At 41.2% G+C, this 13,270-nt stretch overlaps 1 protein-coding gene across 30 annotated transcripts in view; it reads left to right on the top strand.

The window, feature by feature from the left end:
- RBFOX2 (RNA binding fox-1 homolog 2) overlaps window positions 1–13,270 on the top strand; it is a 289,113-nt gene that overhangs the window by 236,551 nt on the left and 39,292 nt on the right. For 20 of the 30 annotated variants that reach the window (XM_023257437.2, XM_045062308.1, XM_023257433.2 and 17 more), the window contains one exon: window positions 11,437–11,583. In XM_023257437.2, coding sequence (XP_023113205.1) covers window positions 11,437–11,583 — 147 coding nt within the window. The remainder of the gene's footprint in view (window positions 1–11,436; window positions 11,584–13,270) is intronic. The other 10 variants (XM_045062307.1, XM_023257438.2, XM_045062309.1 and 7 more) reach the window with 1 other exon arrangement.

The following is a 13,270-nucleotide window of genomic DNA, read 5'->3' as shown; positions in this document are numbered from 1 at the left end:
GGATTCTGTGTCTCCCTCTCTCTGTGTCCCTCCCCCACCTGTGCTCAGTCTTTGTCTCTCTCTGTCTCTCTGTCTCTCTCTCTCAAAAATAAATAAAATGTAAAAAATTAAAAAAAAAAAAAGTAACCCAACCCACTCTCTACAATATTATCAGGAAAAAAAAAAAAACAAAAAAGCGTTTAAAGCTGTTTTAAAAAACATCTTTTTATTATATAATATTGTGGTTGTGGTGAGGGAGCGTGCTGGAGCCCTGGAAATCAGATTGAGTTTAGCTACCAGCTCCCTCCATTTGCTAAATGTGTAACCATCGGAAAATTATTACTCTAATGCTCATTTTCCTCCTCTGTAAAAATGGTGATGATCGTTCCTACCGGATAGGGTTATTTTTTGCCTTAAATGAGAAAATGAATAGCAGGTACTTAGGATAATGCCTGGCACATAGTAAGTGTGCAAAAAGCATTAGCTACTAGGCTGTTTTTATATAATTATTTCAGAGAAGGCATTCTAGGCAACCTCGATTTATAAAATGATACAAGGGCACCTGGGCGGCTCAGTTGGTTGAGCATTTGGCTCCTGGTTTCGACTCATCATGCTCTCTCTCATTGATGGTTCCCGGGTTCGAGCCCTGCTTCAGGCTCTGCGCTGACAGCATGGGACCTGCTTAGGATTTTTTCTCCCTCTCTCTCTGCCCCTCCCCCCTTTAACAGAAATAAATAAACTTAAAAAAAAGATACAAATTAATAGGCCATCCAGTTCTCTTCTCTGTTACTCCATTTTCTTCCTTCACCTGCTTAGGAGCTACTGCTCTAAGAGCCATCCTGATAAAAGCAGTATTTTCCTAAGTGAATTTTGTAGCCTGCTTTAGAAAAATAAATGAATGAATTGCATGTGTAACATGTTTCAGGAGAAAGGTGAGTTCTCTCTTCAGAATTCACAAGAAACTTGTTGACTTTGTTTAATCTAGTATTTCCCATATTTATTTGACCATGAAAGCCATATTCTACAACATACCAGGTAATATCCTGTAGAACTTATACCCACTGTGAAATATTGCTCTATGATTTTTTAAAAAAATTTTAAATGCTTATTTATTTATTTTGAGACGGAGAGCTAGAGAGCGAGCAGGGGAGAGGCAGAGAGAGAGGGAGACAGAGAATCCCAAGCAGGGTCTGCACTGTCATTTTAGAGCCCGATACAAGTTTCAAACTCACGAACTGTGAGACCATGACCTGAGCCAAAATCAAAAGTTGGATGCTTAGCCAACTGAGCCACCCAGGCTCCCCTTGCTCTATGATTTTTGAAACACACACACACACACACACACACACACACACACACACACACACCCTTTAGATGTGCCTAAAGCTACTTTGGGAATGATCTTTCCATTAGATTTTCTTGGGTATAAAATACATCACAGTCTTAGTTGATACAAATTTGAATCATTCAACTTTGAAATAATGTGATGTAGAACAATTAATTAAATTTCACTTTTGTGTAAATTTTTAACTGTTATAACCAAATTTAAAATTACACAGGTCTTATTGGCTTTATTCAGTGATTCATGAGTTGGGTTGCATCCAATCTAAGCAGATAGAAAGTTGCTCAGAAGAGCTGTACAAGGCAAGAGATTTGATAGGCAGAAGGAGCAGGGACAAGGAAGTTGGACTGGGCATTTGCTGATTGGTTAAAGCAAGGTTGTTTTCCTTATATGGAAAGTAGGGGAGTCTTGGAGCCAAGTCAGGTACGTTGTGCTGATTGGTTGACCTAGGCCTTGCTTTTCTGGGAGAGCCCAGCAAAGCAATGTAGTTCACTTTTGGTTTGCTCAACTGGGGCCTGTTGGCATGAGTGACTCGCTCTTGGACACAGTCTGGTTCCTTTAACAGAACCAATGTGAATACTCTCACATAACTAATAATTATATTCATAATTCTTGTTAATAATTGCCTCATTTCAAAGCTGTGTGAATTATATGGCAATTCACAAGACAGCTCTGCTTTTAGCAGTTAATAGAAAGATCCACTGTCCTTGGATAAGTTTAGTCTGGAATTCTGCCGTTTTTAGAACCTTGTCCCTTGCACCATGTGTGACCGACTTTATAATCAATATTGTGAAAATATCTGATTCATCCTATGAAGAGGGTCCACTTAAACCCTAACCGAAGACCAGCCCCCACCCAAAAGAAATTGGACCCAACTAGGAATCCTCCTTTTGTTCTCAAAACGATGAGATCTTCAGGGAAAATGCCGCAGGGGATGGCACTTTAGGTGGCTTACCTTTTGTGAGTAACTTACAAATGTAAATTAAAACTGTTTCTAATTTGAGAGTAGATAATCGTAATATCAGATTAGGTGTTTTTTTTTTCCTTTGCCATGGCAATAATTTGAAATGAATGGACTTTTCAGCCCATTTCTGACTTTTAGAAGTTGTCCAACCTACCTGTTGAATACAGATACATGTACCTACCTACATTTATGTCTTCGTACAGTCCTTAAACCAACTAGACATTCTTGGTGTTTTAATATTCTTTAGGGTTTAGGATCTGACATCTCCAAATACCTTTTCCCTTCTTTTTGACTTCTTATTTTGAAATAAACGTAGACTTACAGTAAAGTGGCGAAAATAGCACAAAAAATTTCTGGATGTCCTTCATCTCACTTCTCCTAGTGTCGACACCTTACACAGATACAGTACAGTTTTCGGGGCACCTGGGGGGCTCAGTTGGTTAAGAATCTGAGTCTCAGTCTCAGCTCCGGTCTTGATGTCCGGGTCGTGGGGTCAAGCCCCTTACTGGGTTCTGCGCTGGGCAGGAAGCCTACTTTAGAAAAAAAAAAAAAAAAGATACAGTACAGTCTTCCAGACCAGGCAGTAAGAAGTGTTGGTACAGTAATGTTAAGGCAAAACAGAGTCCTTACTTCAATTTTACCAGTTTTTCCACTAACGTTCCTTTTTTCTGTCCTAAATCCAGTTTGGGATCCCACACTGCTGTTAGTTGTCATGTCTCCTTATCCCCAAATCTTTTAATCATCTTCAACTTACATCTGAAGTAGTTCCAGGCTCTGGAGAACAGGGAAAGGAAAACACTGTGTATTTACACACTTGCCGTTAGCTGATAACCATGTCTCATTTTCGAGGTCTCTGCTTTCTCTCCTGCAGCCTTTCGTGTGTGCGTTGGCTAAGGGCTGTAATGCAGGCTCTTCTTCTTGAGATACAAAGGTTATTTTGAAAGCAAAGCAATATTTGCCAAAATATTTTATACGTGTCAGCTCAAAACACACATAAGCTGGGTTGCATAGACACAGAACACTGTGTGGTAGTTTCATGTTACTTTTGAAAACCTCCATCCAATTTGGGGTCCTCCAAAAGTGGCTTTTGTGTCTGTGTGATTTTTAGGGTTATAAACCAATAAGAACAGGAGAATTACAGGAACAGGGGAATTAATCATTTTGGAAGCTAGAAAGCAGATGTCCCAATTAGCGACTAACGTAGCAGACCCACGTGAACTTACTTCTAAGCCAGTTGTTCCATTTACGCCACAGAAATTTCACAGGAGTTTCCGAAACTGCCGGCTCTGGTTGGAAGACTGGGCGACTCTTGCCTGGACTGCCTGCCTGACCTAGTCAAGAGGAAAGACGTAACGATGTACATGTCAGGGATTTCCCTAACAAATTGCTTGCCTAACTGAACTAGAATGAATCAAAGTCCTCAGGCCCCTGCACCCCAGTCATTCAGAACTACTGGCTTTCTAGCTACCTTCCCCCACTCAGTTCTTAATTGTGAGCAGACAACCCAAGATAGCTGGATTCCTGAGGGAAGCCTACAGCGTGCAAAACAGAACGAAAAGAATCAAAAAAGAAATTGGGAATAAGAGGAACCTTTTTCTAATCCAAAACAATAACCTGTAGCCTCGGAGAGATGAAGAGAAGATACCACCATCTGCTAAACCAAGAGTGAAGTTTAAAAGGGGTGGAGAGTGGGGGATTCAGAGAAGAGCCCTTGAAATTAGAAACATGGCAACAAAATGAAAAAAATCTTTGTTGGAGGGCTGGAAGATGAGATTGAAGAAGCAGAGGTCTACCGTTACAGTCTTAATCCACAATTATAAAATCTAAAAATGTTCTGAAAATCAGGTGATTTTCCATAAATTGGCAGAACTCACAACCTGCATATATCTTTGTCCCACTTATATGAATGCACATAAAGGAATATCACTGTCCCAAGTCTCACTGAGTTGTATTATGGTTTATACACCCATTACCTTTCTAAAATCCTAAAACTTCTGAATTCTGATCTGCCTTGGCCCCAGAGTTTTCAGATAAGGAATTAAAGACCTATATCCCAGAAAATAGAAGCTAAAGGCAGAGAGAGAGAAAATAAAAGAAAGCGATAAGAAAATTAAGAGGACCAATCCAAAATATCCAGTGTCTAATAATGCAGGTTCCAGAAAGACAACATGTATAGGGTTGGAGTCATCGATAATTAAAGAAAACTTCTCGGGACTGAAGGACATTAATTTCCAACTTAAAAAAGACCACAGAATTACCAGCCAAATAAACCCACATTAATCTTTCCTTCTTTCTCCTATGTTCATCTGTTTCTTAAATTCCACGTATGAGTGAAATCGTATGGTATTTGTCTTTCTCTGACCTGTTTCAGTTAGCATAATACACTCTAGTTCCATCTGTGTCGTTACAAATGGTAAGATTTCGTTCTTTTTCATCACTAAGTAGTATTCCATTGTGTGTATGTGTATGTGTGTGTGTACGTGTGTACACATTACATCTTTTTTATTCCTTCATCGGTTGATGGACATTTGGGCTCTTTCCATAATTTAGCTATTGTTGATAGCGCTGCTATAAACATTGGGGTGCATGTGCCCCTTCAAATCAGTATTTTTGTGTATTTTTGGTATCCCTTGGATAAAGACCTAATAGTGCAATTGTTGGGTTATAGGGTAGTTCTATTTTTAACTTGCCGAAGAAACTCTACACTGTTTTTCCAGAGTAGCTGTGCCAGTTTGCATTCCCACCAACAGTGTAAGAGGGTTCCCCTTTCCCCACAGCTTCACCAACATCTGTTGTTTCCTGAGTTGTTAATTTTAGCCATTCTGACTATCTCATTGTGGTGTTGATTTGTATTTTCCTGATGATGAGCAATGTTGAACATTTTTCATGTGTCTGTTAGCCCTATCTGTATGTCTTCTTTGAGGAAATGTCTGTTCATGTCTTCTGCCCATGTCTTTTTTTTTTTTTAATTTTTTTTTTAATGTTTATTTATTTTTGAGAGAGGCAGAGACAGAATGTGAGTGGGTTAGGGGCAGAGAGAGAGGGAGACACAACCCGAAGCAGGCTCCAGGCTCCGAGCCATCAGCACAGAGCCCAATGCAGGGCTCGAACTCACAGAGCTGTGAGATCATGACCTGAGCTGAAGTCAGATGCTTAACTGACTGAGCCACCCAGGCACCCCTCTTCTGCCCATGTCTTAACTGGATTATTTTTTGGGGTGTTAAGTTTGACAAGTTCTCTATAGATTTTTGGATACTATCCCTTTATCCAACATTCATAGGGGAAGGGAAGGAAAAATAAGATAACAGAGAGGGAGGCAAACCATAAGAGACTCTTAACTACAGAGAACGAACGAGGGTTGCTGGAGGGGAAGTTGGCAGAAGATGAGCTAAATGGGTGATAGGCATTAAGGAGGGCACCAGTTGGGATGAACACTGGGTTTTATGTGTAAGTTGTGAATCTCACTGGGTTCTACTCCTGAAACCAGTACTACACTATGTGGTAACTAATGTGAATTTAAGTAAAATCTTGGGAAAAATAAATAAGCAGTCAATCAATCAGTCAACCAACCAGCCAGCCAACCCACCCACCCACCTTAAAGCATACCACTATGAAATTTTAGAACACTAGACACACTGGACAGGCTCCAAACCAGAGAGAATGGGGAGAAAGACCACCTTCGGATTTCTGAACAGCAGCACTGGAAACTACACAACAGTTGAGAGTTGCCTTCAGAGTTCTAAAGGAATTTTTTTCAACCTCCAATTCTATACCCAGTCAAACTATCATTAAAATGGGTTGATTCAGTAGATGTTCTCAGACATGAATCAGATTCTCAAGAAATTTACTGTGCTGAATTAAGTTTTCTCTTTTCCTCTGCCTCCCTATCAGCCTCACATAGGCAAAAATAAGAAATGAAGTCCTCTCAGAAAACAAAAGGAAAAATAAATTTTGAAGAAAATGGGTAATCCATAAATTTTATTCCTGAATTAATTAAAACCTTCCTTACTATCTTGGATTACATGTTAAGTGTTATTCCGATAGAGACTTGGACAGTAATACTTCATCTTGTATTGCCCACAACTCTCTTCCAGGCCATACCAGCACATTTGTTCACAGTGTATAGTAAGATTTATTTCCATTGTTTCATAGAGAAGTCAGAAAATCTGTTTCGCAGTTACAAGAATTTGAAAAGTGTGAGTTCATCAAACCAAAACGTTTTTAGTTCTCATTTCTAGATTGCGGCTTTGAGACTTAAAAATCTCACTCGCTCTTCGGTATAAAAAGCCCTGTGCTCCTGTGCGGTATATACAGACAGCCAGACCCCACTGGGGCAGCTGGGTTGTTTAAAGTGTAGATATGTAGACGGTAGTCCCAGGAGGGTGCCAGCAGTGCCACTGCCAGCCCTCGCTGTGAACTCTCAGGGCACAGACTCTAGCCCCTTCTGTTTTCATCCTCTGCCCGGTGAATAAATTAGGTCAGAAAATGACCACAGAAGGGAAGAACAGAACCTTGGGAGGTTGGTTGTACAGTCAAGAGAGCTGCTCAGTAGTTAACAGTAGAAAACAAAGCAAACTGGGGCACCTGGGTGGCTCAGTCGGTGAAGCGTCCGACTTCGGCTCAGGTCACGATCTCGCGGTCCGTGAGTTCGAATCCCGTGTCGGGCTCTGGGCTGATGGCTCAGAGCCTGGAGCCTGCTTCCGATTCTGTGTCTCCTTCTCTCTCTGCGCCTCCCCCGTTCATGCTCTGTCTATCTCTGTCTCAAAAATAAATAAACGTTAAAAAAAAATTTTTTTTTAAATAAAGCAAACTAATGGTGTACACTGAGGTTTTTCTCAGAGCAGTTCAGTTGTCCACTTTTCACAGAGATACAGCCTAAAACGTGTCACTTTTTCTCTCTGATTTGTCTGTTTCAACAATTAGTAGTTGATATTGAGGTAGCTTAATGTTGAGGATGTCAAATGGGAAGTATCTGGCTTAATTACATTCAATGCACATTTCCTACTCCTCTGTCCACTGTATACAGAAATCTGCTTTTCAGCCCCTTTGAGTATCAGTTTGGTAGTGTGCCTTTGCAGGTTTTCTTTCCTCTTGCCTTTACTCCCTTCGTGGGCTGACCTGCTTCTCTTCCCTCAAGATCGAGAATACGTGTCACTCTTGTATAGCTTTCCCTGTCCCTTACCCTCCTGCCTGCCTCTAGCCCCGAGGAAGTCTTGCTCCTCCAGGTGAGGGCGCTGAGAAAGAGAGTGGGATCCACAAGTGCTCTCCCTTCTAATGAGAAGAAGAGTGCAGGTGTCGTGCTGGCCAGGATGATACTTAGTACGTGAAAGTCCGCCACCTAGTTCTCAGTTCCTGCTCTGCCACTTAATGTGTGACCTTGGGCACCTACTTAATCTATCTGTGCCTTACTTTCTGCCTCTGTCAATTGGGATAATAATAGTGCCTGCTGCATAGATTATTGTGAGGATTAGAAAAGACAGTACATGACATAGTAGTGAAGAGCATGTACTCAGGGGCCAAACTCCCTGTGTTTGAATCCCTAATCCACTGCTTAGGCGGTCTTTGTGTTTCTCAGATTCCTCATCTGAAAAGTGGGGTAAAAAAAACGGCACCACCCAAAAAAATGCTTGGGTGGCTCAGTCAGTTGAGCACCTGACTTGATTTCAGCTCAGGTCATGATCCCAGGGCCGTGGGATCAAGCCCCATGAGAGAAGATTCTCTCTCTCTCTCTCTCTCTCTCTCTCTCTCTCTCCCCCTCCCTCCCTCCCTCCCCCCCTTCCTCTCCCTCCCTCCCTCCCTCCCCCCCTTCCTCTCCCTCCCTCCCTCCCCTCCCCCCCCCCACTTGCACTCTTCCAGTCTCTCTCTCAAATTAAAAAAAAAAAAAGACCTCCTACGTTCTCATGTTTACAAAAATGCCATGTTAGGGTTGTTGCAAGCATTACATGAATTAAAATACATAAAATGTAGGCCAGTGTCTGGCAAATAGTAAACACTATGTAAGTATTAACTATTGTTAAAAGGCTTACAGAAGAGTCTATCCTATAGTATGCACTCAAGAAATAGTTGTTATTTAACAAGGAGTTCCCATTTTTCAACAAAGTTCTGTAAGTGGAAAGCAGATTTAACGAGAAGAAAGCAAATTAAGGCCACCATATAATGCCACTGCCTTCCACCAGGATAGTTACAATGAAAAGGGCGATACTAAGCACAACTAGAATTTTTGCAGCTATCCACAGTTAGTATAAGTTAGTACAGCCACTTGGGAAAACGTGTGTTAAGGCTGAACTTACACGTGTCCTTAACCCAGCAAATCCTGGATGCATATGCACCCAACAGAAATGGCTGTTTGTGCGCACCAAAAGACAAGAATGTCGCAAGAATATTTATAGGAACATTATCCTTAATGGCCAAAAACTGGAAGCAGCTCGAATAAGTCCTGTATGTTTATAAAATAGATGAATAGATGAATTACAATAATGTGTGTATGTGTATTACACAGAATAAATGAAGGCAAACAAAAGAGTACATGCTGTGTAGTTCCTTTTCTTCCTTCTTTTCTTTCTCTTTTCTTTTCTCTTCTTTTCTTTTGTCTTTTCTTTTGTCTTTTCCTTTCCTTTCCTTTCCTTTCCTTTCCTTTCCTTTCCTTTCCTTTCCTTTCCTTTCCTTTCCTGTCCTCTTTTCTTTTTTCTTTTGTTTTCTTTTCTTTTTTCTTTTCTTTTCTTTCTTATCTTTCACAGCCAAACTAATCTATGGAGTTAGAAGTCAGGGCAGTGAGTCCCTTCACAAGGGGACAGTGACTGGAATGCTCCTGGTGTTCTGTTGGCTTGATCTGGTTTGATGGTTACATGGGTGTATATTCTTTGTGAGATTTCATTCATGCTTATGATTTGTGCATTTGTATCTATGTATGTTAAACTTCAGTTTTAAAATTTATATGAAATCAGAAGACTTAAGAATTTTGGAAATGTTAATTTCTCAACTTGCCAAATGTCCCTGAAATTAAAGACTTTATATTTTTTTTAAATGTGGATATGAACTACAAGGCCAGAAAATTATCCAGTCTGACCTCTAATCTTCTTCTTAAATTGTGTCTTCAAGGCTGTAAAAACTTTAAGTAACAAATAAATACCTTGGGCAACATACTTTGAAATAATCATTCATTTTCATTTCGTCTGCCACCTCACATATATATTACAGATTACCTGGATTACATGTAGATGGTATATATAAAACTTTGGTTTGGAGCTAGAGTCCATCTTTTCAGCTTTTATCAGAGTGAAACACTGACACCCTGCAGATAAGATCTGGTGGTTTTAAAGCTTGATTGAAGGGGCACCTGGGTGTCTCAGTCGGTTAAGCATCCAACTTCAGCTCAGGTCACGATCTCGCAGTGCGTGAGTTCAAGCCCCATGTCGGGCTCTGTGCTGACGCTCAGAGCCTGGAGCCTGCTTTGGATTCTGTGTCTCCCTCTCTCTCTGCCCTTCCCCCACTCGTGCTTTGTCTCTCTCGCTCTCTCAAAAATAAATAAACATTAGAAAAAGTTTTAAGTTTGATTGAAGACATAGTTTTATGGGCTCCAGCTGTGAGATGTAAGAGGCAAGTCTGAAGGTGCTTGAATGAGCATTAGTCGTAATTGATGCTCATGCTTATTGCTCTGGTGTCCGTGATGCCGTTTTAGCAACTTAGTGAATTTCATCTTTGAAATGGAATTTGTTTTGTTTAGTCTGCATTGTGCCCAGATTGGTGATTGAAAACCTTACACTTTCGCAGAACATTGCTTCATGGCTCTTCCCTTTTCTGCTATTTTTATATCACATGAATCATTGCACATTTAAGCCATCTGCAAGGCCTGAATGGAATGAGATAAAAGCTGCCATCACTTAGATTGACAGTCGAAAAGCTGGCATTTATTCCACGTTTATTCCTGATTATCTTTTATATTTTAAAGTCTCGAACTTCATTTCAAGTTGGTTGGTAATGTCTCTGAGCCAAAAGTATCTGTGATTCACAGTTTCTTTTACTTGAACATTGGGTCAAAGGGAGGGGATCTGTTCTGCGTCACTCAGAAGAATCTGTTAGGGACTCAGTTGTAACTCACTTGAGATAATAAGAACAGCGAGTTCCACTCTTGTTTTAAAAGTATGTTGGTTTCATCAGCACAGCGAGCCCTCCAGTTTGGCAGGCACTTCATAGGGAATAGTAAAAACACAAGGTTCCTAAATTGCCAGATGAATACTTCAGAGTAAATGTGTTTTGAATACCTAGAATGTATCACACCCGTTAGATAATGGTCAGAAGTATTTCTCAGCATAGCCACTTTTTCAAGGATTTATCGGGGGAAAAATGTCTGGGGTGTTGCTTTAAAAGAGATTGAGGATTAAAAGTGCACACCACGCTTGTACACACTGACCTGGCGCTTACCCGCGTCTAGTAGGTTACGCAGGGCCCGCAAAGCCTGTCCCGGCAGATTTTGTATAGTGGGGCTTTGCTCTGGGCTGCAGGAGCTTGGGGTCCCTGTGCTGACGTCAGCTGGAATCACATGGATTAGGAGGAGCGTGTGAATTGGGTTCCTTCAGGTTGAAACCAAATGCCCACTGTCATTAGGTGTCTCCTCTTTGTGAATATTATGATACTTTGGTGACCCGGTAGTCATAAACTCTGGAACTCATAGAGGGAATGAAACATGAAAATACTCCCCTATTTCCTGAAACGATAGACCAAAAACGCAGTGATCACCTCAGCAAAGTATAACAGACTCTTCATTTTCAAAATGGAAAGATTTCAGACATGGAAAACTCTACTAAGAATCAAAGACTAATGGTACGGTTTTTATGTCTTTCCTACCTAACGGATCTCCATGTGATCTTGGGCATTAGTATTTAGTATTTCTGTTTAGCATTTTGGTTTTCTCCCATTTCACTAATGTACTGTAAATACTCAAAAGACCTAAATTTTCTTTGTAAACTATAGCAGTTTGAACACAGGTAACATTTTGATTTGTTTTTTTTTCCCCTCTGAAGGGACAACTTGTAATTTTTGCTTAAAGATTTGTTTGAGAACAACCGGGGCTGGGAATGTTCATTATTTTACACAATTCTTGCGAAGTAATCATATTTCTTTTCCACTCAACGTTGTCTGTTTCTTTGCTTAGCAGACAGAAGGGGGCGCACAGACAGACGGCCAGCAGTCACAGACACAAAGTAGTGAGAACTCAGAGAGCAAATCTACCCCGAAACGGCTGCATGTCTCTAATATTCCCTTCCGCTTCCGGGACCCTGACCTCCGACAGATGTTTGGGGTAAGTCTCTGAAGTCCCTTTGTGGGTTTAGCAATGACAATTTAATGTGATCCACCAGGCGTGTTATAAGTCATCAGGACCTTAGGATAAGACTGCAGACAGATTGAGGTAAATCAGTGTTTTCATCAGTCTTCAGGAACTTCCGTCACCTAGTGCCATCACTCCTGTCATCCTAGACAATGGCTGTGCAGGTTCTCACATACACAAGGCGACCATGCAGCCCGGTTTGCCTGGGACCAAGGGGTTTTGTGGGACATGAGCCATTCAGTATTAAAATCAGGAAAGAGACAGGAATCCTTACCTTTCAGAGTGTTACGAGCTCAACGACTTAATGTTTGGGAAGCAGAAAATACCTATGTTTTGCTTTTACTTCCTTGCTCATAACTCAACAGCATCAAGACCAATGTCTAAAAATCAGGAGTAGGGGGTTAGTTTGCTCCCTCTGACGTGTTCTTCCAGCCGCTCGCTTCCTCCCGGAATCGCCATCATGAAGACAAAGTAGAATAGCAAAGATTTCAGTTGTTGGAAAGCGAATGGCTGCTGGAAATCTTCGGGTTTTTTCTGGGCTCATGTGTTGTTGCCTGCTTTAATTCAAGCAGGCTCTTAACTTGACGTAGGAGTGAGAGATCATGGTTTAAAAAAAACCTTTGCTGTTGTAGCTGCACGGTGCTTTGGCAGAAAAGCAGGTGCCCCGCTTGAAGTCTCGGCTGTGGCCTCTTCGTGGTGACAAGACCCTGGAGCACAGTTTTGTCACTGACCGCTGAGTACCTGGAGTATTTTCTACACTGAAGCCAAGGCCAGCGTTGAGATTTAATAACGTTCTTGAAGTACTTGACGAACCTTTTTAGAGAAAATGGTAGCCAGCTGTTCATCTCCACAGAAAAGAGAGCAACAGAAACCATAAAGGGCAGCGTAAAGAATTTAGGTTATATTTAAGAGGAAGTTTCCCAGGAGTATGAGTTCTCTAGTGGACTCTACTGAAGGTTCTCTACTGAACAGAAATAATACGGAATCCTAGTCTCTGGAGATCGGTGAAAACGGAGTATATTCTCATGTGCTGCAAGCGTGTTTTCTCTGGAGTCAGAAAAATTGTATGCGTTAAAGGGCTGCCTAGGCCGGTTATCAGTGATTTCTTGAGATGTGTTCTCCTATACGGCTGCTAGGTGCACGCACAAAAACTTCTTGCAAGGGACACCTGCTAGGGTTGCTCGGTCTCCCCCTGCCTGGTTAACAGCTCTGTCTCTGGAGGACAGCGCTGGTAAAGAGCAGGGACTCCATGCTCCATTTTCTTAGCTCTGCAGACTTGACGAATGGCTTCCCTCAGCCTTGTTTTCCTTAACCATTAAAGGAAGGCAGCCCTCGCCAGCAGGATGGTATAAGGACGCATTAGAAAATGTGAAAGGAAGCAAACTCTAAAACACCACTCAAATCTTAGTTTTTCGGATAGTCCTAGAAGTAAAATTAAATACCCTCCTACCCAAAATAAGACCGTTTCCTCTTTCCTTTATTTCCCTAATGTTCTATTAAGCGATGAAACTGGAATCGAGCCCAGAAGTCTTACTCTAGAAAACTTGGGCTCTTAGTACATGTTTTCTGATACAGATAGTAATGCTTCAACCCAATAAGAAAGCATGATTTGTTTCGCTCTTTTCATTTTTTTCACACTTCCCAAAGTCTGATTCAAAAT

Source organism: Felis catus, chromosome B4 (genome assembly GCF_018350175.1).
Source record: "Felis catus isolate Fca126 chromosome B4, F.catus_Fca126_mat1.0, whole genome shotgun sequence".
NCBI lineage: Eukaryota > Metazoa > Chordata > Mammalia > Carnivora > Felidae > Felis > Felis catus.
This window is presented reverse-complemented; position numbering and strand designations above follow the sequence as displayed.